General features: G+C 45.2%; 1 protein-coding gene across 3 annotated transcripts in view; it reads left to right on the top strand.

Annotated features, from left to right (window-relative positions):
- The window catches only part of SGO2 (shugoshin 2), a 145662-nt gene that overhangs the window by 35460 nt on the left and 85912 nt on the right, over window positions 1–24290 (top strand). For 2 of the 3 annotated variants that reach the window (XM_073558223.1, XM_073558224.1), the window contains exons 3-5: window positions 8450–8505; window positions 16911–17086; window positions 23736–23813. In XM_073558223.1, the coding sequence (XP_073414324.1) occupies window positions 8450–8505; window positions 16911–17086; window positions 23736–23813 (310 nt within the window). The remainder of the gene's footprint in view (window positions 1–8449; window positions 8506–16910; window positions 17087–23735; window positions 23814–24290) is intronic. The other variant, XM_073558225.1, reaches the window with a different exon arrangement.

The following is a 24290-nucleotide window of genomic DNA, read 5'->3' as shown; positions in this document are numbered from 1 at the left end:
TAGGGAGGGAAGATGCGTAGAATGGCCAGTAGAAACCAGATAGCAAAGATTTGTTTAGTCTCAATGTGTAGCATGGTCCTGACCGGATCCGATGGCGCCTAAATCTTGTTTTTGGACTGTCCATTAAAGAGTTATGGCTCATCTTAGGTTTTAGAGTTTTTAGCTGCTAGAAGCAAGGGTAGAGGATTTGGGTTCAGCCCAGAGGGGAGTGACCCAAAGGGGATAAATGCTAGTGGAACGCCATTTGGTTCTTCTGTAATGCATGCGGTCCACTTGGAAAGTGGGGTCATGACAAGTAACGTGCTGTGAAGGACCTAGGAACCATCTGGCAGCCCATGCCCCCTGCAGCCCAGTGCACACATGGTCAAACATCAACTCTGTAATTGACATGATCCATCTGCTTATGGCTTTTGTCCTACCACTATTGTATTTGCATTTCTGACCATTGTATACTGTATGTACATTCATCGTGACTATAGTATATTGTCTAGTGTCTTAAGGTGACAGAATATATAATGTAACCTTGGGCTGCTCTTTTATCTCAATCCACACGTCTGTTTCTCGGTTTAACTTTCCATGCTACTGGGTCTGGTTTCTGGCACAATATAATCCCATTAACGGACTAAGCTTATATCTAAAGAGGAACTGATGGCAGTCCTACCGGACTGGCAACGCCCTCTTTTACTAGTGCTAGTGAAAGGGGCCTGTCAGGGTAGTGAGCGAGTGTGGTGCCACGGCAGTGACTGCGTGGGCCATATCCTCTCACTCCCTGGGGCCATGTGGACAGGGGCCGTCTGTTTTTAAATTGTAACAAGCTGACCTTGCATGTCCCCAGGGGGTGCAGAATGTCACATTGGTGAAAGTAGGGAAACCGCATTCTGTGATCTGTCTGACGAAATGGTGATGTCAGGCGGAGTGGCAAGGTGCGGGTTCATCACAAGTATCATGATCTGATATCACCTCTAGCAGCAATGTATAAAATATACACACATGAGCACGCACCATGCATTAGATGCAAACAGTGTAGCATATTATCCTGGCAGTAACAGATATTAGTTATATGCAAAACCATTACCCAATCCCCCTCAAAAAGGCTATAGGACACAATATGTAATATACACTGCTCAAAAAAATAAAGGGAACACTGAAACAACAAAATATAACTCCACGTAAATCAAACTTCTGTGAAATCAAACTGTCCACTTAGGAAGCAACACTGACAATCAATTTCACATGTTAGTTGTACAAATGGAATAGACAACAGATGGAAATTATTGCCAATTATCAAGACACCCTCAATAAAGAGTGGTTCTGCAGGTGGGGACCACATCTCAGTACCAATGCTTTCTGGCTGATGTTTTGGTCACTTTTGAATGTTGGTTGTGCTTTCACACTTGTGGTAGCATGAGACAGACTCTACAACCCACACAAGTGGCTCAGGTAGTGCAGCTAATCCAGGATGGCATATCAATGCTTGCTGTGTCTGTCAGCGTAGTGTCCAGAGGCTGGAGGTGCTTCCAGGAGACAGGCCAGTACACGAGGGGCCGTAGGAGGGCAACAACCCAGCAGCAGGACCGCTACCTCAGCCTTTGTGCAAGGAGAAACAGGAGGAGCACTGCCAGAGCCCTGCAAAATGACCTCCAGCAGGCCACACATGTGCATGTGTCTGCACAAACTGTTACAAACAGACTCCATGAGGATGGTCTGAGTGCCCAAAATCCACAGATGGGAGTTGTGCTCACAGCCCAACACCGTGGAGGACGCGTGGTATTTGCCACAGAAAACCAGGATTGACAAAATCACCACTGGCGCCCTGTGCTCTTCAGATGAAAGGTTCACACTGAGCTCATATGACAGTCTGGAGATGCCGTGGAGAGAGATCTGCTGCCTGCAACATCCTTCAGCATGACCGGTTTGGCAGTGGATCAGTAATGGTGTGGGGTGGCATTTTTTTGGAGGGCCGTACAGCCCTCCATGTGCTCGCCAGAGGTAGCCTGACTGCCATTAGGTACCAAGATGAGATCCTCAGACCCCTTGTGAGACCATATGCTGGTGTGGTTGGCCCTGGGTTCCTCCTAATGCAGGACAATGCCATACTTCATGTGGCTGGAGTGTGTCAGCAGTTCCTGCAAGATGAAGGCATTGAAGCTATGGACTGGCCCGCCCGTTCCCCAGACCTGAATACGATTTGAACACATCTGGGACATCATGTCTCTCCATCCACCAATGTCACGTTGCACCACAGACTGTCCAGGAGTTGGTGGATGCTTTAGTCCAGGTCTGGGAGGAGATCCCTCATAACATCCGCCAACTCATCAGGTGCATGCCCTGGTGTCATAGGGAGGTCAAACAAGCACGTGGAGGCCACACACACTACTGAGCATCATTTCCTTGTCTTGAGGCATTTCCACTGAAGTTTGATCAGCCTGTAATTTGATTTTCCACTTTGATTTTGAGTATCCTTCCAAATGCAGACCTCCGTGGGATATTAATTTTGATTTGCATTGATCATTTTTGTTTTCTTGTTCTCAACGCATGCCAGTATGTAATGAATAAAGATTTGCAGCTGCGATATTTCATTGAAATGTCCATGTATCACACCAGCATGTGCTTTAAACTGTATATAAATAAGGTTTCTTCAAATATTTTTTTATATCAGCCTGATGAAGGGACGTAAGCAGTCCCGAAAGCTTGCTTTGTAGCATCATTTACTATTATCTGTTAGCCATTAAAAGGTATCATACCCACAAGATTCCTATTTTGTTTCTCACTGAGAGCACTTTATATATTTTTTTTTCTACTGGCTAACATGGTACCAAACCACTTAAGTCTTTTCAAATAACACAACTTTACTGGACAGTAGTACTCCCATCAAATTGGCAGCACAAGGCAAACAGTCGTCTTCATATCTTTCCCTGCCATCCTGACAGGCTCTATGCTTTCTGCTTCCTTTCCCCAGCCATCTGGTCAGCCTCTTTGGACAATCCGTGTCCCATCTGTGCCTCTTTTGTCACCAGCTCCTTATCAGCCCCTCGTCCGGCTCCAGTGGGAAGAGGCGCCGGGAACACTCTCAGCTGCTTCCTCCCCGGTCATAAACCCCGGATGCTGCTTGGGGATGGTCCAACTGGTGCCCATCGGCACTGTTCTCCAGCCTGGGGCCCCTTACTGCGCCAACAGTTTTATCCCCATGGCCTGGAACATTCTGCTTCACTACTGCTCACACAATTTGCCCTGTTCATACTGCATAGGCTTCTGCTCTAATCAGGAAGTATCCTGAATATACTGTACTTCTCTGCTCTGTGCTGTCCCTCACTATGCTGCCTCCTACTCTATTCTATGCTGTCCTCTATCACTAATGTGCCCTCTCTATTCTATCCCACTATGGTCCTACACTACTGAAGATCTTATTCTAGCCCTAATCCTATAACCGTACATGACATCACCAAACATTACAATACATATCGCCTCAATAACAATGAGGTGCCGCAGGTAACGGTGCGAACAGCATCCAGGAGAGAGAAGGCACGTGGGGGTCCCTGCCACCTCCTTACACTGGTACAAGATACATGGTGATCTATGCATCCTTCGTCTTTCACATCAATCAAGCCAGGAGGATGGCAACTGCAGGGATTGAGGAGGCGCCAAAAAAAAGACACCCATTGAACTTGAGCGGTCTATCTGCCAGATGTATACAAGTTATTTTTTGGCACATGCAAGGGAAGTTTGGTGTTTAGAAACAAGTTGGATGGGCTGTGGTAATAGAGCAGGTAAGGGTGGTGGCTTTAGTTTAAAATGGGAATGTGGAGGACAGGACCCGTTCCTCCCACGTCATTAATGTGACGTAACTACACAGGCACAGCTCTCCGGCGCCCCCTTTGTCTCTCAGGTCAGTAAAGGAAGGATGTCCTGTTACCCGCTGGGTATTCTAAGATTCGTAATCAGAGTAAAAGCATAAGCCCAAGATTAATTTTATGGTTTAATTGCCTTAAAGGTGCACTAGATAATTATAGAAATACACTGTAATTCCATTGTATAGGTTACTGTATATTTGCAGTCAGAGTAAAATGTAACAATAAGGGTACAAGACTTAGAGATATTAAGCTGGAGGTCAATTTACCAGTTTGTAGGTTGCATGTGGGTGCCGGGAGCTCTGCAGTCCACAGGTACAAGAATCTTCGTTGCCGGACAGACCCCAAAGCGCGGACCGCTGCTCCCCTTGGCAGATCTGTCCCCAGTTCTTTATTAGATCATCATCGTCTGGTTCTTCTGTGAGAGAGTGAGTGTCTCTGCCATGTGCTGCTAGTTCTTAAGCATGCTGGGTTCCTCCCCCAGTGTCAGAGGGTGGGCTAATAATCTCCACCCTTTAGCTTCCTGCAGAACTTATTCCCAATATCTAAGAAAGGGGGTAACTTTCTACAGCATGATCGGATCAGGACACAAGAGGTGCCAGTGAATGCAGTTTATTTTGCCTGTCGTGTGGAGAGCAAACATGACCCCATTGGGTCGCTGTGGAGGACCAATCTCTATATCTCAGATCCCAGAGCCCTCACCAACTCGAGTCGCACTGCCAGATGCACGATTTCCTCAGGGTCACGCGGATATTTTTTGAGTCTCTAATTCGAAAGGTGTGCTCATAATCCATGATCCTAGGATGGAGTCGAAGTGGCTAGGAGAGACAATGGATGTGTATTTCTGTGTCCAGCTGACAGGTATATTCTAATTGAAGCCCCCAGGCACCTTCCTGCCCCATGCTGGCGTGGCTCCTATTCAAGCTTTGAAGTTCTGCTTTGGTCCTATCTCCTTATCATACTAAAAGGCCTTGCTATTCAACATTGGAGCACTAAATCCTGCTTTCTTCATCACAGGGAAAAACTGATAAAAGGTCCTTTTTAACCCCTTAACCACCGTTGATGTCTTTTAACGGCGGCATTTAAGGGTACTTAAACCATAGCGCCGTGAGTTCACGAGGCTGTGGAAAAAGTGTGTAGCGCCCCCCAGTCGGAATTTCTCTGAGGTCTCGGCTGCTGGGGGTAGTGTAGCCGAGACCCCAGAGAACATGATTAGGGTCTGTTTTTACCAACCCCGGTGTTGCGATTGCCGTTATTAACCGTATAACGGCGACCACAAAAAAGTCCAATTTGCCAATTTCCAATTAATTTCCTTCCTCTGATGTGATCAGAGGTGAGAGAGAAATGGGGTCCCGATTCACCCGGTACCTCCCTGGGTCCTCCTGCTCTCCCCCCCCCCCCCCCCCCCACAGCCTCCAGTGTCTTCTCCCGGTTGCATGCACCGGCCGAGATCTTCCAACAGCAGCAACCACCACAAGAAAAACAATGACTCGACCCCGGTCGGGGTGAGGCTTTCGAGGTTCTTTCCTGCCTGGCAGTTGATCTCCAACAGCCCCTGGGTCCTCAGTGTGATCAGAGAGGGCCTACTGCTAGAGCTCGAATCCCCCCCCCCCCCCCCCGCGGGGTATGAGTTACCCCCCTACCACCTCGGGAGTCCCCAGCACTAAAATCCGGCATTCGGCTTTTTCTACACTTAAATGCCATCTCTCGGGTCCCTGTGGAGGAGCAAGGAAGGGGGCATTATTCCAGATTGTTCCTAGTAAAAAAAGCCCACAGGGGAGGCAAGGATAATAATCTAAAGGGCCTCAACCGACACATTGCATACCGCAAATTCAAGATGGAGTCAGTAAAGACCGCCATTCCTCTGATAGGGCCATCTTACTTCATGGCAACTATAGATCTGAAGGATGCTTATTTCCACATCCCCATACATCCTTCCCACAGGAAGTATCTAAGGTTTGCGATTCGTCAGGGTCCGGAAGTCAGGCACTTTAAAATACAATGTGCTTCCCTTCGGAATATCCTCTGCCCCTCGAGTGTTTTCCAAAATTATGACAGAGGCAGTGTCCTACTTCAGGAGCCGGGGAATATGTATTGTACCTTACCTGGACGACCTACTGGTAATGGGGTCCTCCTACCAGGCCCTGGAAGACCAGGTAGCCCAGACTCTAGACATTCTCCAATCATTGGGGTGGATCCCGAATATAAAGAAGTCGCAAATCCAACCCTCTCAGGAGATAACATTTTTAGGAATCCTACTACATTCAAAGAATCAAATGTCCTTCCTCCCGGAGGAACATCAGATGTCTATAATGTCAAGAGTCTCAGATTTCAGAGGACAGAGATCCCCGACCCTCAGGGCAGCCATGTCCATACTAGGAGTAATGACCTCCTGCATCCAGTCGGTGCCTTGGGCGCAGGCCCACTCCAGAACACTCCAGTCTAATATCTTAAGAAACTGGAACAGGGATCACACCTGCCTGAACAAAAGGGTCCAGACCCCGGGAACAGTGAAAGCTTCACTAGCATGGTGGATGGACCGCAAAAACCTGTGCAGGGGAATCAACTGGTCCCAGATCCCCCTGGTTACGGTAACAACAGACACCAGCAAAAAAGGCTGGGGAGCTGTAGTGTCTCATCAGCCATTCCAAGGGTTATGGAGCCAGAAAATGAGTGCAAGATCCTCAAACTTCAGGGAGCTGAAAGCAGTGGAGGAAGCTCTCCTGGCAGCAAGACACCTGGTCCAAGACCAACATATCAGAGTCTACTTGGACAACATAACAACAGTGGCACATCTCAGGCACCAGGGTGGCACAAGATCCAGCAACCTGGAGTGCCTCTCAGGCCGAATATTTTGCTGGGCCGAAAGACACCTTCGTTCCCTGACAGCAGTCCACCTGAGGGGTACGGACAATCTTCAGGCAGATTTCCTGTGCAGAAAAAGCATCCAGCCTGGCGAGTGGGCCCTGAATGGAAGAGTCTTTCGAACACTAGTCAGCAGGTGGGGCCTCCCGGAGGTGGAATGCTCAAGTGAGAAACTACTTCTCCCTGAACCCCAGGGACAGATCCCTGGGAGTGGATGCCTTCGCCCACAGGTGAAGTTTGCATCTGGCATATGCCTTTCCGCCAGTTCCAATCTTTGCTTCAACCCTGAGAAAAATTCGGGAGGATCAGACCCAAACAATTCTAGTAGCTCCGCTATGGCCAAAGAGGAGCTGGTACTCTTTAATAACAGAACCACAGGTACATCCTACCCATAAAAGACGATCTTCTCTTACAGGGCCCTCTGCATCACCCGAACCTCAGGGGAATGAAGTTAGCGGCCTGGTTTCTGAAGCCCAGATCTTGAGAGCCAGGGGGCTATCAGAGGCGGTAATTAAAACCCTCCAGAAATCTTGGAAGCCGGTCACCATTGTCATATATAATAAAATATGGAAGAGATTCTCATGATGTCTGCCAGACCTGCCCGACCCAGACAACCCTAACATTTCCCGTATCCTAGATTTCTTACAGAGGGGGCTGGAACTAGGTCTAAAACCTAGCACACTAAAAGTACAAGTATCAGCATTAAGCTCTGTTTGACTGTGACTTGGCTAACCACAGGTGGATAAAAAGATTCATGACATCGGCCGCTAGGCTACATCCAAAAAAATTAGTCTCTGTCCCACCATGGGACTTGAATGTGGTGCTTACGGGACTCACTCAATCACCCTTTGAGCCTCTGTCATCCTGTACTTCTCAGCTCCTCACCTACAAATTAGCCTTCCTTATAGCAATAACCTCAGCAAGGATAGTAGGAGAGCTCCAGGCTCTCTCAATCAAGGAACCCTACTTAACAGTTAGAGACGATTCCATAGTTCTCTCCCTTGATCCATCTTTTCTACCGAAGGTTGTGTCCGACTTTCATAGGTCTCAGAATATAATTCTTCCTTCATTCTGTCAAAACCCAGCAAACCCCAAAGAGGAGGTGTTTCACACGCTGGACGTAAGACGTATAATTCTCCACTACTTGGAGTACACCAAACCATATAGAATCAACCACAACCTATTTATCCATACCTCTGGTCTGAACAGAGGAAAGAAGGTGGCAAAAAACACCATTGCCAATTGGATTAAAAAGGCTATCTCTGAAGCATACCTGGCGCAAAACATCACTCCCCCTACAGGGATCAAGGCACATTCAACACTATCTACCTCCACTTCATGAGCTGAGAGGGCAGGCGCATCTTCAGAGCAGATTTGTAAGGCAGCAACCTGGTCCTCCTTACATACTTTCACTAAACACTATAGATTAGACCTTGTGTCCAACAGGGATTTAGTCTTTGGCCGAAAAGTTCTTCAGGCCGTCCCCCCCCCTAGTGCAGTATAGGTTGTTATGCCTCCTATGCTGTCGTGGAAGGTTGCTAGAGAAAATAGAATTAGACTTACCGGTAATTCGGTTTCTAGAAACCTTCCACGACACCACTATTTCCCTCCCTGCATTCTTGGACAAATTCTGAGAATCTTAAGGTAACCGGTGCTATGGTAATCAGTTATAAGTCACTGGTGAGAGGGAGGTGGGAGGGACCTTTTAACCTCTCGTGCTTCCTGTCCCCCATTAGGGCGTGGAGACATCCTCCTATGCTGTCGTGGAAGGTTTCTAGAAACCGAATTACCGGTAAGTCTAATTCTATTATATCCATTTTAATTTTCTCATTAGGGTTAGAGTTAGGCTAAAGTTAGGGTTAGGTTTGTGGTTAGGGTTGAGGTTAGGGGTGTGTTAGGGTTAGGGGTGTGTTGGAGTTAGAATTGGGGGGTTTCCACTGTTTAGGTACATCAGGGGGTCTCCAAACACGACTTGGCTCCACCATTGATTCCAGCCAATTTTGCGTTCAAAAAGTCAAACGGTGCTCCCTTCCTTCTGAGCTCTGCTGTGCACCCAAACAGTGGTTTACCCCCTTAAATGGGGCATCGGCGTACTCGGGACAAATTGCACAACAACTTTGGGGGTCTAATTTCTCCTGTTACCCTTGGGAAAATAAAACATTGGGGGCTAAAAAATAATTTTTGTGGGGAAAAAAATTGTTTATTTTTACAGCTTTGCATTATAAACTTTAGTGAAACATTTGGAGGTTCAAAGTTCTCACCACACATCTAGATAGGTTCCTTGGGGGGTCTACTTTCCAAAATGGGGTCAATTGCGGGGGGTTTCTACTGTTTAGGCACATCAAGGGCTCTGCAATCACAACATGACGCCCGCAGACCATTCCATCAAAGTCTGCATTCCAAAACGTCACTACTTCCCTTCCGAGCCCCGACCTGTGCTCAATCAGTGGTTCCCCCCCCCCCCACATATGGGGTACCAGCGTACTCAGAACAAATTGGACAACTTTTGAGGTCCAATTTCTCCCGTTACCCTTGTGATAGTAAAAATTTGGGGGTGAAAAGATCATTTTTGTGGAAAAAATGATTTTTTTTATTTTTTTTATTTTCACGGCTCTATAAACTTCTGTGAAGTCCTCAAAGAGCTCACCATACATCTGGATAATTTCCTTTAAGGGGTCTAGTTTCCAAAATGGTGTCACTTGTGGGGGTTTCCACTGTTTAGGCACATCAGGGGCTCTCCAAATGCGACATGGCATCTGATCTCAATTCCAGCCAATTCCACATTGAAAAGGTCAAACGGCGCTCCTTCCCTTCCGGCTCTGCCGTGCGCCTAAACAGTGGTTTACCCCCACATATGGGGTATAGGCGTACTTGTCTCCTCCATACATCTGTGACCTCGTCTCCCGGTACTTTCCTGCACGCAACCTCCGATCCTCACAAGATCTCCTTCTCTACTCCCCTCTTATCTCCTCTTCCCACAATCGCATACAAGATTTCTCTCGCGCATCACCCCTACTCTGGAACTCTCTACCACATCATATCAGACTCTCACCTACCATCGAAACCTTCAAAAAGAGCCTGAAGACCCACCTCTTCCGACAAGCCTATAACCTGCAGTAACCACCGATCGACCAAACCGCTGCACGACCAGCTCTACCCTCGCCTACTGTATTACCACCCATCCCTTGAAGATTGTGAGCCCTCGCGGGCAGGGTCCTCTCTCCTCCTGTACCAGTTATGACTTGTATTGTTTAAGATTATTGTACTTGTTTTTATGTATACCCCTCCTCACATGTAAAGCGCCATGGAATAAATGGCGCTATAATAATAATAATAATTCAGGAGAAATTGCACAACAAATTTTGTGGTTCATTTTCTCTTTTTACACTTGTGAAAATAAAAAAAAAAAATTGGTTCTGAATTAAAATGTTTGTAAAATGTAAAGCACATAAAGGGTTAATAAACTTCTTGAATGTGGTTCTGAGCATCTTGAGGTGCAGTTTTTAGAATGGGGCCACTTTTGGGTATTTTCTGTCATATACACCCCTTTAGAGTGACTTTAAATGTCATGTGGTCGTGACTTTAACCCTTTTCCTACATTAGATGTACTATTCCGTCCATGTGACCTGGGACCTACGTCACAAGGACTAAATAGTACGTCATAGCGATCAGCGGCACCCCCCCGTGGGGAGCGCCACTGATCACGACCGGGTGTCAGCTTATCACAGCTGACACCCGGCACTGTCAGGGGTGGTTACGAACCGCCCCCGGCACGTTAACCCCTGGCACACTGCGATCAAACACGATCGTAGTGTATCGGGAGTTTAGGGAAGCATCGGCAGGGAGGGTGCCGATGTGCAGCGCTGCTGTGGGGGCCTCCTTCCCTGCAGGGCCCCGGATCCAATATGGCGGCGGGGGCCTGCAGGGAGCCGGTTTCCTCACTGCCTGCAGAGCGCAGGCATGAGGAAGCCTGTGCAGCGCCTGTGTCAGATCGCTGATCTGTCACAGCAATCTGTGATGTGACAGATCAGCGATCTGTCACATCCCCCCTGGGACAGTGTAATAAAGTTTAAAAAAAAGTGTATTCCCTAATAGACTCTCTTTTTTTTTAAATAAAAAAAACAATAAAAAGTACTCATCTGGTATCGCCGCGTCCGTAACGACCTGCCCTATAAAACTGTCCCATTAGTTAACCCCTTTAGCGAACCCCTTAAAAAATAACAAAAACGAAGCAAAAAATGCTTTATCATACCGCCGAGCAAAAAGTGCAATAACGCGTGATCAAAAAGACAGATATAAATAACCATGGTACCGCTGAAAACGTCATCTTGTCCCGCCACACAGCGTCCTCAGCGAAAAAATAAGTTATAGCTCGCAGAATAAAGCGATGCAAAAATAATTTTTTTTATATAAAATTGTTTTCATTGCATAAAAGCGCCAAAACATAAAAAGATATAAATGAGGTATCGCTGTAATCGTACGGACCCAAAGAATAAAACCACTTTATCAATTTTACCACACGCGAACGGTGTATACGCACCCCCCAAATGAAATTCATGAAATGCTGGTTTTTGTTCATTCTGTGTCCCAAAAATCGGAATAAAAAGTGATCAAAAAATGTTATGTGCCCGAAAATGGTACCAATAGAAAAGTCAACTCGTCCCACAAAATATAAAACCTTGCATAACTCGGTGGGTCAAAATATGGAAAACCCAACCCAAAAGACTCATAGATATCAAAGCTTAATATTTTTGGAAGTTGGAGTGGGGATTTTCTTTTTACATTTGTCTATCTTAGGAGGATATCTGTTTGTGCAGGTAACGATTACTGTGCAGAATTATTAGGCAAGTTAATAAAAACCAAATATATACCCATCTCTCGTTTATTTTCACCAGGTAAACCAATATAACAACACAAAATATAGAAAAACATTTCTGACGTTCAAAAACAAAACAAAAAAAATCAGTGACCAATTTAGCCACCTTTCTTTACAATGACACTCAAAAGCCTTCCATCCGTAGATTCTGTCAGTTGCTTGATCTGTTTACGATCAACATTGCATGCAGCAGCCATCACAGCCTCCCAGACACTGTTCGGAGAGGTGTAATGTTTTCCCTCCCTGTAGATCTCACATTTTATGTGGGACCACAGGTTCTCTATGGGGTTCAGATCAGGTGAACAAGGGGGCAATGTCATTATTTTTTCTTTTAGACCTTTACTGGCCAGCCACGCTGTGGAGTACTTGGATGCATGTGATGGAGCATTGTCCTGCATGTTTTTCTTGAACGATACCGACTTCTTCCTGTACCACTGCTTGAAGAAGGTGTCTTCCAGAAAATGCCGGTAGGTCTGGGAGTTGAGCTTCACTCCATCCTCAAAGGTTTCACAAGTTCATCTTTGATACAGCCCATACCAGTACCCCACTTCCACCTTGCTGGCGTCTGAGTCGGAGTGGAGCTCTCTGCCCTTTACTGATCCAGCCTCGAGCCCATCCATCTGGCCATTCAAGAGTTGCTCTCATTTCATCAGTCCATAAAACCTTAGAAAAATCAGTCTTAAGATATTTCTTGGCCCAGTCTTTATCTTATGTTTCTTCTTGAAAGGTGGTCATTTTTCAGCCTTCCTTACCTTGGCCATGTCACTGAGTATGGCACACCTTGAGCTTTGATACTCCAGTAAGGCTACTTTCACACTAGCATCGGTAAGGGCCCGTCGCTATGCGTCAGACCGACGTACCGACACACGTTGTGAAAAATTTGCACAACGGGGGCAGCGGATGCAGTTTTTCACCGCATCTGCTGCCCCATTGTAATGTCCGGGGAGGAGGGGGCGGTGTTTCGGCCGCGCATGCGCTGTCGAAAATGGCGGACACGAAGCACCAAAAACCGTTACATGTAATGTTTTTTGTCGCGGCCATCAAAACATGACGCATCCGTCGCACGACGGATGCGACGTGTGGCCATACGTCGCAATGCGTCGCTAATGCAAGTCTATGGAGAAAAAACGCATCCTGCAGGCAACTTTGCAGGATACGTTTTTTCTCCAAAACGACGCATTGCAACGTACGTCACACGACGCTAGTGTGAAAGTAGCCTAACTTTGCAGCTCTGAAATATGGCAAAACTGGCGGCAAATGGCATCTTGGCAGCTTCACGCTTGATTTTCCTCAATTCATGGGCAGCTACTTTGCGCCTTTTTTTTATCAACACGCTTCTTGCGACCCTCTTGGATATTTGCCATGAAACGCTTGATTGTTCGGTGATCACGCTTCAAAAGTTCAGCAATTTCAAGACTGCTGCATCCCTCTGCAAGACCTCACAATTTTTGACTTTTCAGAGTCCGTCAAATCTTTCTTCTGACCCATTTTGCTAAAGGAAAGGAAGTTGCCTAATTAAGCACGCCTTATATAGGGTTTTGATGTCATTAGAACACACCCCTCCCTCATTACAGAGATGCAAATCACATGATTTGCATAATTGGCAGTTGACTTTCAAGCGTACAGTCATGGCCAAAAGTTTTGAGAATGACACAAATATTAATTTTTACAAAGTCTACTGCTTCTTTTTTTCTAATGGCAATTTGCATATACTCCAGAATGTTATAAAGAGTGATCAGCTTAACAGCAATTACATGCAAAGTCAATATTTGCCTAGAAAACGAACTTTATCCCCCCAAAACACATTTCAACATCATTGCAGCCCTGCCTTAAAAGGACCAGCTAACATCGTTTCAGTGATTGCTCCATTAACACAGGTGTGGGTGTTGATGAGGACAGGGCTGGAGATCAATCTGTCATGATTAAGTAAGAATGACACCACTGGACACTTTAAAAGGAGGCTGGTGCTTGGCATCATTGTTTCTCTTCTGTTAACCATGGTTATCTCTAAAGAAACACGTGCACTAACAGGGAAGAGTATCGCAGCTAGAAAGATTGCACCTCAGTCAACAATCTATCGCATCATCAAGAACTTCAAGGAGAGAGGTTCCCTTGTTGCCAAAAAAGCTCCAGGGCGCCCAAGAAAGACCAGCAAGCGCCAGGACCGTCTCTTAAAAGTGTTTCAGCTGCGGGATCGGGCTACCAGCAGTGCAGAGCTTGCTCAGGAATGGCAGCAGGCAGGTGTGAGTGCATCTGCACGCACTGTGAGGCGGAGACTCTTGGAGCAAGGCCTGGTCTCAAGGAGGGCAGCAAAGAAGCCACTTCTCTCCAGAAAAAACATCATGGACAGACTGATATTCTGCAAGAGGTACAGGGAGTGGACTGCTGAGGACTGGGGTAAAGTCATTTTCTCTGATGAATCCCCTTTTCGAATGTTTGGGACATCTGATGATAGGTGATAACTAAATGGCTCAGGGAACAAAACATAGAGATTTTGAGACCATGGCCTGGAAACTCCCCAGATCTTAATCCCATTGAGAACTTGTGGTCAATCATCAAGAGATGGGTGGACAAACAAAAGCCTTCAAATTCAGACAAAATAAAAGCATTGATTTTGCAAGAATGGACTGCTATCAGTCAGGATTTGATCCAGAAGTTGATTGAGAGCATGCCAGGGAGAATTGCTGAGGTCCTGAAGAAGGGTCAACACTGCAAATATTGACTTGCTGCATTAACTCATTCTAACTGTCAATATAACCTTTTGTTACTCATAATATGATTGCAATTATATTTCTGTATGTGATAAAAACATCTGACAAACACACATAAAAACCAGAGGGCAGCAGATCATGTGAAAATATAATATTTGTGTCATTCTCTAAACTTTTGGCCATGACTGTATACAGCTTGGAGTAGGACAACATGTATAAAAAGGACGATGTGATGAAAATGCTCATTTGGCTAATAATTCTGCACCCAGTGTAGTTAGGGAAAAATAATAAAATATAAAAAGTTTTTATTTCCATTTTCCCATTAGGGTTAGGGGTTAGGGTTGGAGTTAGAATTGGGGGGGTTTCCACTGTTTTGTTACATCAGGGGCTTTCCAAACGCGACATGGCTTCCAATCTCAATTCCAGCCCAAAAAATCAAACGGCGCTGCTTCCCTTCCGAGCTCTGCCATGCGCCCAAATAGTGGTTTTACCCCCACATGTTGGGGTATCAGCATACTCAGGAGAAATTGCACAATAACTTTTGGGATCCTGTTACCCTTGAGAAAATAAAAATTGGGGGTGAAAAGACCATTTTTGTGGAAAAAATGATTTTTTTTAATTGTATGGCTGTACATTATAAACGTCTGTGAAGCCCTTGGGGGTTCAAAGTGCTCATCACATATCTAGATAAGTTCCTTGGGGGATCTAGTTTCCAAAATAGGGTCACTTGTGGGGGATTTCCACTGTTTAGGCACATCAGGAGCTCTCCAAACGTGATATGGCATCCAATCTGAATTCCAGCCAATTTTGCAGTGCAAAAGTCAAACGGTGCTGCTTCCCTTCTGAGCTCTGCCATGCGCCCAGACAGTGGTTTCCCTCCCCCCCACATATCAGGTATCGGCTTACTCAGGACAAACTGCACAATAACTTTTCCAGTCTAATTTCCCATGTTACCCTTGGTAAAATAAAAAAAATTGAACCTGAAGTAAATTTTTTTGTGAAAAAAGTTAAATGTTCATTTTTTTTTTTTCTTTTTTAACATTCAAATTCCTGTGAAGCACCTGAAGGGTTAATAAACTTCTTGAATGTGGTTTTGAGCACCTTGAGGGGTGCAGTTTTTAGAATGGTGTCACTTTTGGGTATTTTCTATCATATAGACCCCTCAAAGTGACTTCAAATGTGATGTGGTCCCTAAAAATAAAATGGTTGTAAAAATGTGAAATCGCTGGTCAACTTTTAACCCTTATAACTTCCTAACAAAAAACAATTTTGGTTCCCAAATTGTGCTGCTGTAAAGTAAACATGTGGGAAATGTTACTTAAGTTTTTTGTGTGCCGTATCTCTGTGATTTAAGAGCATAAAAATACAACGTTGGAAAATTGCAAAATTTTCGCCAAATTTCCCTTTTTTTCACAAATAAACGCGTTATATGAATGAAATGTTACCACTAAGTGTAGTTTCACACTAGCGTTTATTCGACGCAGCGCACGGTGCCGCTAAGCCCCGCCCCCTGCCGGCTCCCTGCCCGCCCCATCCGGTCATCGCCGCCTACTATCGCACATGGACGCTTGCGATCTGCGCACCCTATCTTTAGCATAGGGTGCGCAGATCGTGCGCTAGTAGGATTTTGGCATGCGCTGCGCACTTTTGAAGGTGCGCCCGTGTGCGCCGAACGCAGCATGTTGCATTTCGGCGCACCTTCAAAAATGCGTAGCGCACGCCAAAATCATACTAGCGCGCGGCCAGCGTACCCTATGCTAAAGATATGGTGCGCAGATCGCAAGCGTCCATGTGCGTTAGTAGGCGGCGATGACTGGATGGGGCGGGCAGGGAGCCGGCAGGGGGCGGGGCTTAGCGGTGCCGTGCGCTGCGTCGAATAAACGCTAGTGTGAAACTAGCCTAACATGAAGTACACTATGTCACGAGAAAACAGTGTCAAAATCACCAGGATCCTTGGAAGCGTTCCAGAGTTATTACCTCATAAAGAGACAGTGGTCAGAATTGTAAAAATTGGCCCGGTCATTAACGGGCAAACCACCCTTGGGCGTAAAGGGTTTAAATGTCATGTGGTCCCTAAAAAGAAGAAAAAAAAAAAAAAAAATTGGTTTTGTAAATTTTGTTGTAAAAATGAGAAATCGCTAGTCAAATTTTAATTGTTATAACTTCCTAACAAATAAAAAAAAAAAAAATTGGTTCCAAAATTGTGCTGATGTAAAGTAGACATGTTATTTATTAAGTATTTTTTGTGAAGGTTGAAAAATTGCTAAATTTTAAAAAAAAATTGCCATATTTCCGTTTTTTCATAAATGCAAGTCATATCGAAGAAATTTTACCACTAACATGAAGTACAATATGTCACGAGAAAACAATGTCAGAATCACCGGGATCCATGGAAGTGTTCCAGAGTTACTACCTCATAAAGGGACAGTGGTCAGAATTGTAAAAATTGGTGCGGTCATTAAGCTGCATATTATCTCTGTCACTAAGGGGTTAAGATAAATCGCCCATCAATGACAAATGGATGCACAGTAACAGTGGTACAATATATGGTATATGGGTCCTTATTAATAGGAGTCTTTATGTTCACGGTTTCATGTTTGTGTCTTTCAGATAGCTCCTCTATTCTGAAGGTTTCCCTAAAGAACAATAATACAGCTTTAGCTTGTGCCTTAACTGCAGAAAAGGAGAAATCCAGAAGACTGGGAAATGATAACATGTTGCTACAGAAGGAAGTAAACATGTTGCATTTTCAGAATGCTATGCTCCGGGAAAACTTGAGTATTGTGGTAAGTCTGACACCTATTAAGTACATTACATGACCGTGTGGGCAACATAATGGATGACACACTGCACACAGATGATGATGTAATCCTAAAAAAAAAAGTTTGCCAGCTAGTAAAAACATTTCTCTTCTGACATATAATAGACATGTCAGAAGAGAGACAAGTCTCCCCACTCACCCCCGGTACCTCTGCCATTCCCCCGTACATCGAGCTGCGTCCCCCTATCCTCTTCCTGAAAAATGTTTTTTTTTATTCATGGTGTGCCTGCGAAGATTTGCTAGCCCAGCAACAGCAGGGATTTTTCTTTTGTGTTCATTTTGATCACTTTGATAGACAGTGGTCAAATGCCAATAATTACTATGTCATGTTACTGGTGTCATTTTCTTAGTCAGATTCCCTAATTGGTTGTGGTTAGGGTTACATCTGGACTAGGGTGAGCGTTGGAGTGATGATGATATGACTACTAGTGTTGAGAGCGAGTGGTCTCTACTAGAGTTTGCACTGGGGTCACTCGAGCACCCGCGATAATTGGTGAATACCGGAGCACAATGATAATTCGAGTAGCGAGCACTTGCGTTCAACACTAATGACGACATATTAAAAAATGACCCACTGTTATCAAATTCTGTGTATTACCTTTTGGGTAAAAAATCCTCACTATACACATGTATAAAATCCTTGAGGGGCGTAGTTTCCAAAATGAGGTCACTTGGGGGGGGGGGTCCACTGCTGAAGCACATCAGGGGCTCTCAGAAGGCGATATGGCATCCACTATGGATTCCAGCCATTTTTCCATTCATAAACAGTCATATGGCACTCCTTCCAACTCCTGCCATGTGCCCAAACAGTAGTTTTCCCCTGCTTATCGCCCGTCGGTATACAGAGGAGAAATTGCACAACAAATTTTGGGGTTTGTTTTCTCCTGTTATCCTTGTGAACGTAAAAAAACTTGAAGTTAAAGCTAAATTTTTGTGAAAAAGTAAAATTTTCCTTTCACCCATGACTGCACACCTGAGAGAGGGATCTGCCCACCAAGGATAGGAAACCTACTGAAATAAGGGGTAGCACCTCTCCCCCCACATCAATTGATTTTCTGTCCTTAATGGGAACCACGTACTGAAATGTCGCTGTGAAAAGTGGAATCTTGCCCGCCCCGGCGTCCGGAAGAGCAGGCCACATGCCTGTAGTGCCAGCCTTGAGGGTACTGGAAGTGACATTCACATGTCCAGATTGGGCTTTGTTGCACATGCGGGTACGAGCGGCAGAGATGGAGATGCGCTGCATGTCTCAGACCGCCGCGTCGCCCTCAACCCCCCACCATTCTGTGTTATGCTGAGGCGGCAAGACACACAGCTAATGTCGGCACACTCCACTGACGCCCAAGTTATGTCATAGTGTGCATGTTGGGAAAATGGCAGCGGTTTATGCGAGCACCGCTGATTAGGGCATGGGAAAATAGCTCATCATTTTTAGTTTCGCAGGAATAGCGGTCAGTTTTCTGGAGGCACTGGATGAGGCGGAACCTGAAGAGAGGGATGTGGGTCCTACATAAAAGGGGGGACAGACCACAAAGAAAGCTATCATGCTCAAGCTCTCCTGCCTGAGTGCCATGGAGGATCAGTGGCAGCAGCATTAGCTGCGGACTCACCGTCAGCAGCATGGACACACCAAAGGGGGCAGCCGTTCAAGTGACAGAAGCGACATTCGTCCGAGTTGGGGGAACAGAGTGTCTCAGGACTGCTCAGTGTCCAAAGAGGATGCTTTATGTATCCCGGTACCCTTAAAAGGTGTTGTCCACCACATTCTATAATTCCTCCACCGATTTTTTTTTAAAACTTGTATAGAAGTATTTTTGTAAATGCCTCTTGTTGTCTCTGCCTGTGAGCTGTGCTATTGCTGACTTCTCACTTGGCATCATGTGACCCTGGCAGCAGCCACTGCTGTCAAGTACCAGAATGCCTTGCTTCACCCATGCGTGACCCAGTTGCGCACACCCCTCATGTCATAGCCCAGTATCCAGCACGTGCTTGTGGCTGATGGAAGCAGAGGAGAGAGGGAAAGTGTGCACTGGATACTGGGCTGTGACATGCGGTGAAACTCCGCCCACAGCTCAATCAATCAGGAGGGGTGAAGCAAGGCATTCTGGTAGTTGACGTGACATCAGTGGCGGCTGCAGCTGGGGCCACGTGATGCCGAATGAGCGACCAGCGATGGCGCCGCTCACAGGCAGAGCGGACAACGAGGTATTTGCAAAAAAAACTTTTATACAAGTTTTAAAATTGGTGTAGGAATTATAGCATGTAGCGAACAACCTCTTTAAAGTGACAACGAGTGGTGAGTGATCTTTGAATGTCACCATTTTAATAGGCCCCCTTTGTTTTTTGTTTAATCACTAGGAAGAAGAGAAGAGTAACAGGGTATGTGTGCTATGTAAAACCTCTAGCAGTGGACGGGCAGAAAAATCTTTGTTCAGATTGCACTCACAAGACAATTAGTGAGGAGACCTCAGACTTTGCCTCAAGTTTTAAATCCATCATCAGGGCTGAGGTGGAAAGCTCCTTAAAATCCCTATTAACCCCCTTCCTGACATATGACGTACTATCCTGTCCATGTGCCCTGGGCCTTAATGCCCATGGATGGCATAGTACGTCTTTGCGCTTAAGGAGGGAGCGCAGCTGATCGCGGCCTAGTGTCAGCTGATTATCACAGCTGACACCCGGCACTATGTGCCAGGAGCTGTCACGGACTGCTCCCGGCACATTAACCACTGGCACACTGCGATCAAACATGATCGCAGTGCTCCAGGGGCATAGGGAAGCATGACGCAGGGAGAGGGCTCCCTGCATGCTTCCCTGAGACCCTCGGCATAACGCGGTGTGCTCGTGTTGTTCCATGGGCCTCCTCCCTACAGGGAGGTGGCTTCTCTGTGCCTGCTGAGAGCAGGCACTGAGAAGCAGTCTGCAGTGCCTGTCAGATCGCTGATCTAACACAGTGCCCTGCCAAGTGTCAGATCAGCGATCTGACACTATATAGTAATATCCCCCCCCCGGCACAATGTAATAAAGTAAAAAAAAAAAGTGTAAAAATAAAGTTTAAATTCCTAAATTAAAAATTCCCTAATTCTTTTTTTTTTTCCCCCATACAGCTCCATCACTGGAAAAATAAAGTTATAGCTTGCAGAATAAAACTATTCACAAATAACAATTTTTTATAAAAAATTTTTATTGTATAAAAGCGCCAAAACATAAAAAAAGATATAAGAGGTACCGCTGCAATCGTACCGACCTGAAGAATGAAACCGCTTTATAAATTTTACCACACGCAGAATGGTGTAAACACCCCCCCCCCCCAAAAAAAAAACAATAAATGATGAATTGCTGATTTTTGTTCATTTTGCTCCCCAAAAATCGGAAAAAAATCGATATAAAAATGTCATGTGCCCGAAAATGGTACCAATAAAAACGTCAACTCGTCCTGCAGAAAATAAGACCTCACATGACTCTGTGGGTCAAAATGTGGAAAAATTATAGCTCTCAATGTGGTGATGCAAAAACTATTTTTTTTCCAATAAAAAGCGTCTTTTAGGCTGGTTTCACACTTGCGGTTTTTTTGTGCCGCGTTTATGCGCATACCGTACATACCCGAGTATAAGCCGACCGACCCCCCCCCCCCCCCCCACTAATTTTGCTACAAAAAAACGGGGAAAACTTATTGACTCGAGTATAAGCCTAGGGTGGGAAATGCTCCATAGATTATTCCCCCATATGGTGTCCCCAGAAGAAGCTCCATAGATTATTCCCCCATATGGTGTCCCCAGAAGAAGCTCCATAGATTGTTCCCCCATATGCTGACCCCATAAGAAGCTCCTTAGATTATTCCCCCATATGCTGCTGCATGTAAAAAAAAAAAAAAAAAAAATGACATACTCACCTCTCCGTCACTGGGTGTCAGATACTCACTCACCTGTCCTGCGTCCATGGCTGCTCACCGCTATCTGCCACGTCATCAGTCAGTGACGTTCAGACTTTCAGGGGGCGGGGCGCGCACTAACCACGTCACCGCGCCCTCTTCTGTCTGAAGTCACTGACCGATGACAGACAGCAGCAAGCAGCCATGGACGCAGGACAGGTGAGTATCACTATACTTACCCGTCCTGACGCTGTGTCTTGAGACCCCAGCTTCTCTGCGCTCTCTCTTCCTGCCTTCAGCGGTCATGTGGTACCGCTCATTAAAACTAATGAATATGCGCATATTCATGAGTTTTAATGAGCGGCACCACGTGACTGCTGAAGGCAGGAAGAGCGAGCACGGGGAGAAGCTGGTGGCTCAAGACACAGCATCAGGACAGGTAAGTATGACCTGACACCCCCTCCCCCTCCGACCCCCTTTGTATATGACTCGAATATAAGACAAGAGGGGGACTTTCAGCCCAATTTTTTGGGCTGAAAATCTCGGCTTATATTCGAGTATATACGGTACATGCGTATGCGTTTTTTTCCCCCTATCTTTAACGTGGGTGCACATTGTCATGTGTTTGTACGTGTTTGTATGTGCGTGCGCTTTTTTGTAGTGTGCGCCCAGGCGCACAAAATGCAACCTGTTGCATTTTTGGTGCGTCCGACCTGTCTAAAAAAAAAAAAAAAAAACGCATGCGCACGGAATTCACCCAAAAAACAGTCTATGGGTGCGCTGACGTGTGCATGGTCATGCGCACATCTGCGTTTAAAAACGCATGTGGTTCTTTGTAAAAAAACATGCGCAAAAAGCAAGAAAACGCATAATGCGTTTTTTATGCACACGCAGCGCAAAAAAACGCAAGTGTGAAAGTAGCCTTAGCATGTGACAGCTGCCAAACATAAAAACCTGCTATAAATAGTAAATCAAACCCCCTTTTATCACCCCCTTAGTTAGGGAAAAATAATAAAATGAAAAAAAGTATTTCCGTTTTCGGGCTAGGGTTAGGATTAGGGTAGGGGTTAGGGGTGTGTTGGGGTTAGGGTTGGAGATAGAATTGGGGGGGGGGTTTCCACTGTTCAGGCACATCATCAGGTGCTCTCCAAACGCGACATGGCGTCCGATCTCAATTCCAGCCAAGTCTGCATTGAAAAAGTCAAACGATGCTCCTTCCCTTCCAAGCTCTGCCATGTACCCAAACAGTGGTTTAGCCTACTCAGGACAAATTGCACACCAACTTTTGGGGTCCACTTTCTCCTGTTACCCTTGGTAAAATAAAAAATTGGGGGCAAAAAGATCATTTTTGTGGCGAAAATGATTTTTTTAATGTTACGGCTGTAATGTAAGTTACAAGCTTCTGTGACGCAATTGGGGGGTTCAAAGTGCGCACCACATATCTAGATAAGTTCCTTGGGGGGGGGGGGTCTAGTTTCCAAAATGGGGTCATTTGTAGGGGGGTTTCCTCTGTTTAGGCACATCAGTGGCTCTCCAAACACAAAATGGCGTCCGATCTCCATTCCAGCCAATTTTGTATTGAAAAAGTCAAACGGCCCTCCTTCCCTTCCGAGCTCTGCTATGTGCCGAAACAGTGGTTCCCCCCCACATATCGGGTACTCAGGACAAATTTCACAATAACTTTTGCCGTCCATATTCTCCTGTTACCTTTGGTAAAATAAAAAAATTGGACCTGAAGTAATTTTTTTTTTGTGAAAAAAAGTTAAATGTTGTTTTTTTTTTTTTTTTGTTTTTTTTTTCATTCAAAAATTCCTGTGAAGCACCTGAAGGGCTAATAAACTTCTTGAATCTGGTTTTGATCACCTTGAGGGGTGCAGTTTTTAGAATGGTGTCAATTTGGGGTATTTTCTATCATATAGACCCCTCAAAGTGACTTTAAATGTGATGTGATCCCTAAAAATAAAATGGTGTTGTAAAAATGAGAAATATGTACCGTGCAGCGCCGCCACTTGAAAAAGAGGCGAAACGCGCGTCGGTGGCAGTGCTGCACGGGTCCTATTGAAGTCCATGATGGGTAAGCACTATTGCGTGGGATAATGGGGGTCTCTTTGCAGGATGCGCACCTGTTTGTGATCTCCGCTTATTTGTGAGTCCCTAAACACATGGCCCATTTTTTGGCTAAAGCACTGAGCATTTTATACGTATATGCCCTTAGGACTTAAGCAGCTTGTATTACCTGATCCTTGTTTTTGTACATATATTTGTTATGTCAGTACTATATGTTTAATAAATTGATATCTATTTATAATAGTGGACGTGTTCTCCATTTATCCATGTTTAATATGTCCTTGTTCGATCCCTCTTTCGTCAATACTACAAAGTATATGACTTCATTGGGGTATATACTGGTTTGTTCCATTTGGTTTTGTTTTATATATTTGCCACTAACATGAAGTACAATTTGTCGGAAGAATACAGTCTCCGAATCAGTGGGATCTGTTGAAGTGCTCCAGAGTTATTTCCATTTAAAGTGAGGCTGGTTAGATTTCAAAAATTGGGTCCTGCTAATAAGGTCTAAATTAGCTCTGTCACTAAGGGGTTAAACAAAGACACAGGAGGGAGGGCGCACACATATATAAAGTATACAGTGCTATATATACCAGGTTGCAGGTAATTCATGCTAGATTTTGCACATCATATAGTAAATATCTGTAGACTTAACAATTTTCCTTTTGTTTTGCAGAACAAAGCGCTGAAAGATATTGATGTATTCCTGAATATCAACCTGTCTGCAGCTATTAAAATCAGCAACACGATGGAGGTATAGAGTAATTATGAATGAAGTATGAGCAGGAAATGGAATCCAAACAAAAATTGGGGCAGAGTACCTAGTGCTTGAGAGCCTAGGGGCTTTTTCACACATTTTCTGTTCAGCTTTGCAGCAAGTAGATATGCACCAGATGGGAAAAAAAAAAAAAAAAGTGGGGAGTTCGCAAGTTGTTTCTTGAGCAGTTTACAACTCTGCAGTCTCCTTACTTCCCGATTTCTGGCAGGGTGGGCTCTACTCCATTAGTGACACTTTTGATGACTTGCAGATCTGTAGTTTTAGCCAGGGTCACACAGAATTTACAAAAACAGAATACCCTTTAAAAGTGTACATTTTATTAATAAGGATTAATAATGGGTATATACCCTGTGAAGATCTGAGGTGGGTTGTAAAAATCACCTAGGAAGGTTAACGATGCAACTATTTTTATTCCATACATCCATGGTTGTACAACAAATCCATGTAGATGGC

The sequence above is a fragment of the Dendrobates tinctorius genome, unplaced genomic scaffold (genome assembly GCF_039654945.1).
Source record: "Dendrobates tinctorius isolate UK_male_01 unplaced genomic scaffold, ASM3965494v1 ptg000254l, whole genome shotgun sequence".
Classification (NCBI taxonomy): Eukaryota; Metazoa; Chordata; class Amphibia; order Anura; family Dendrobatidae; genus Dendrobates; species Dendrobates tinctorius.
The sequence above is the reverse complement of the archived record's forward strand: the minus strand, read 5'-3'. Positions and strand labels throughout refer to the sequence as shown.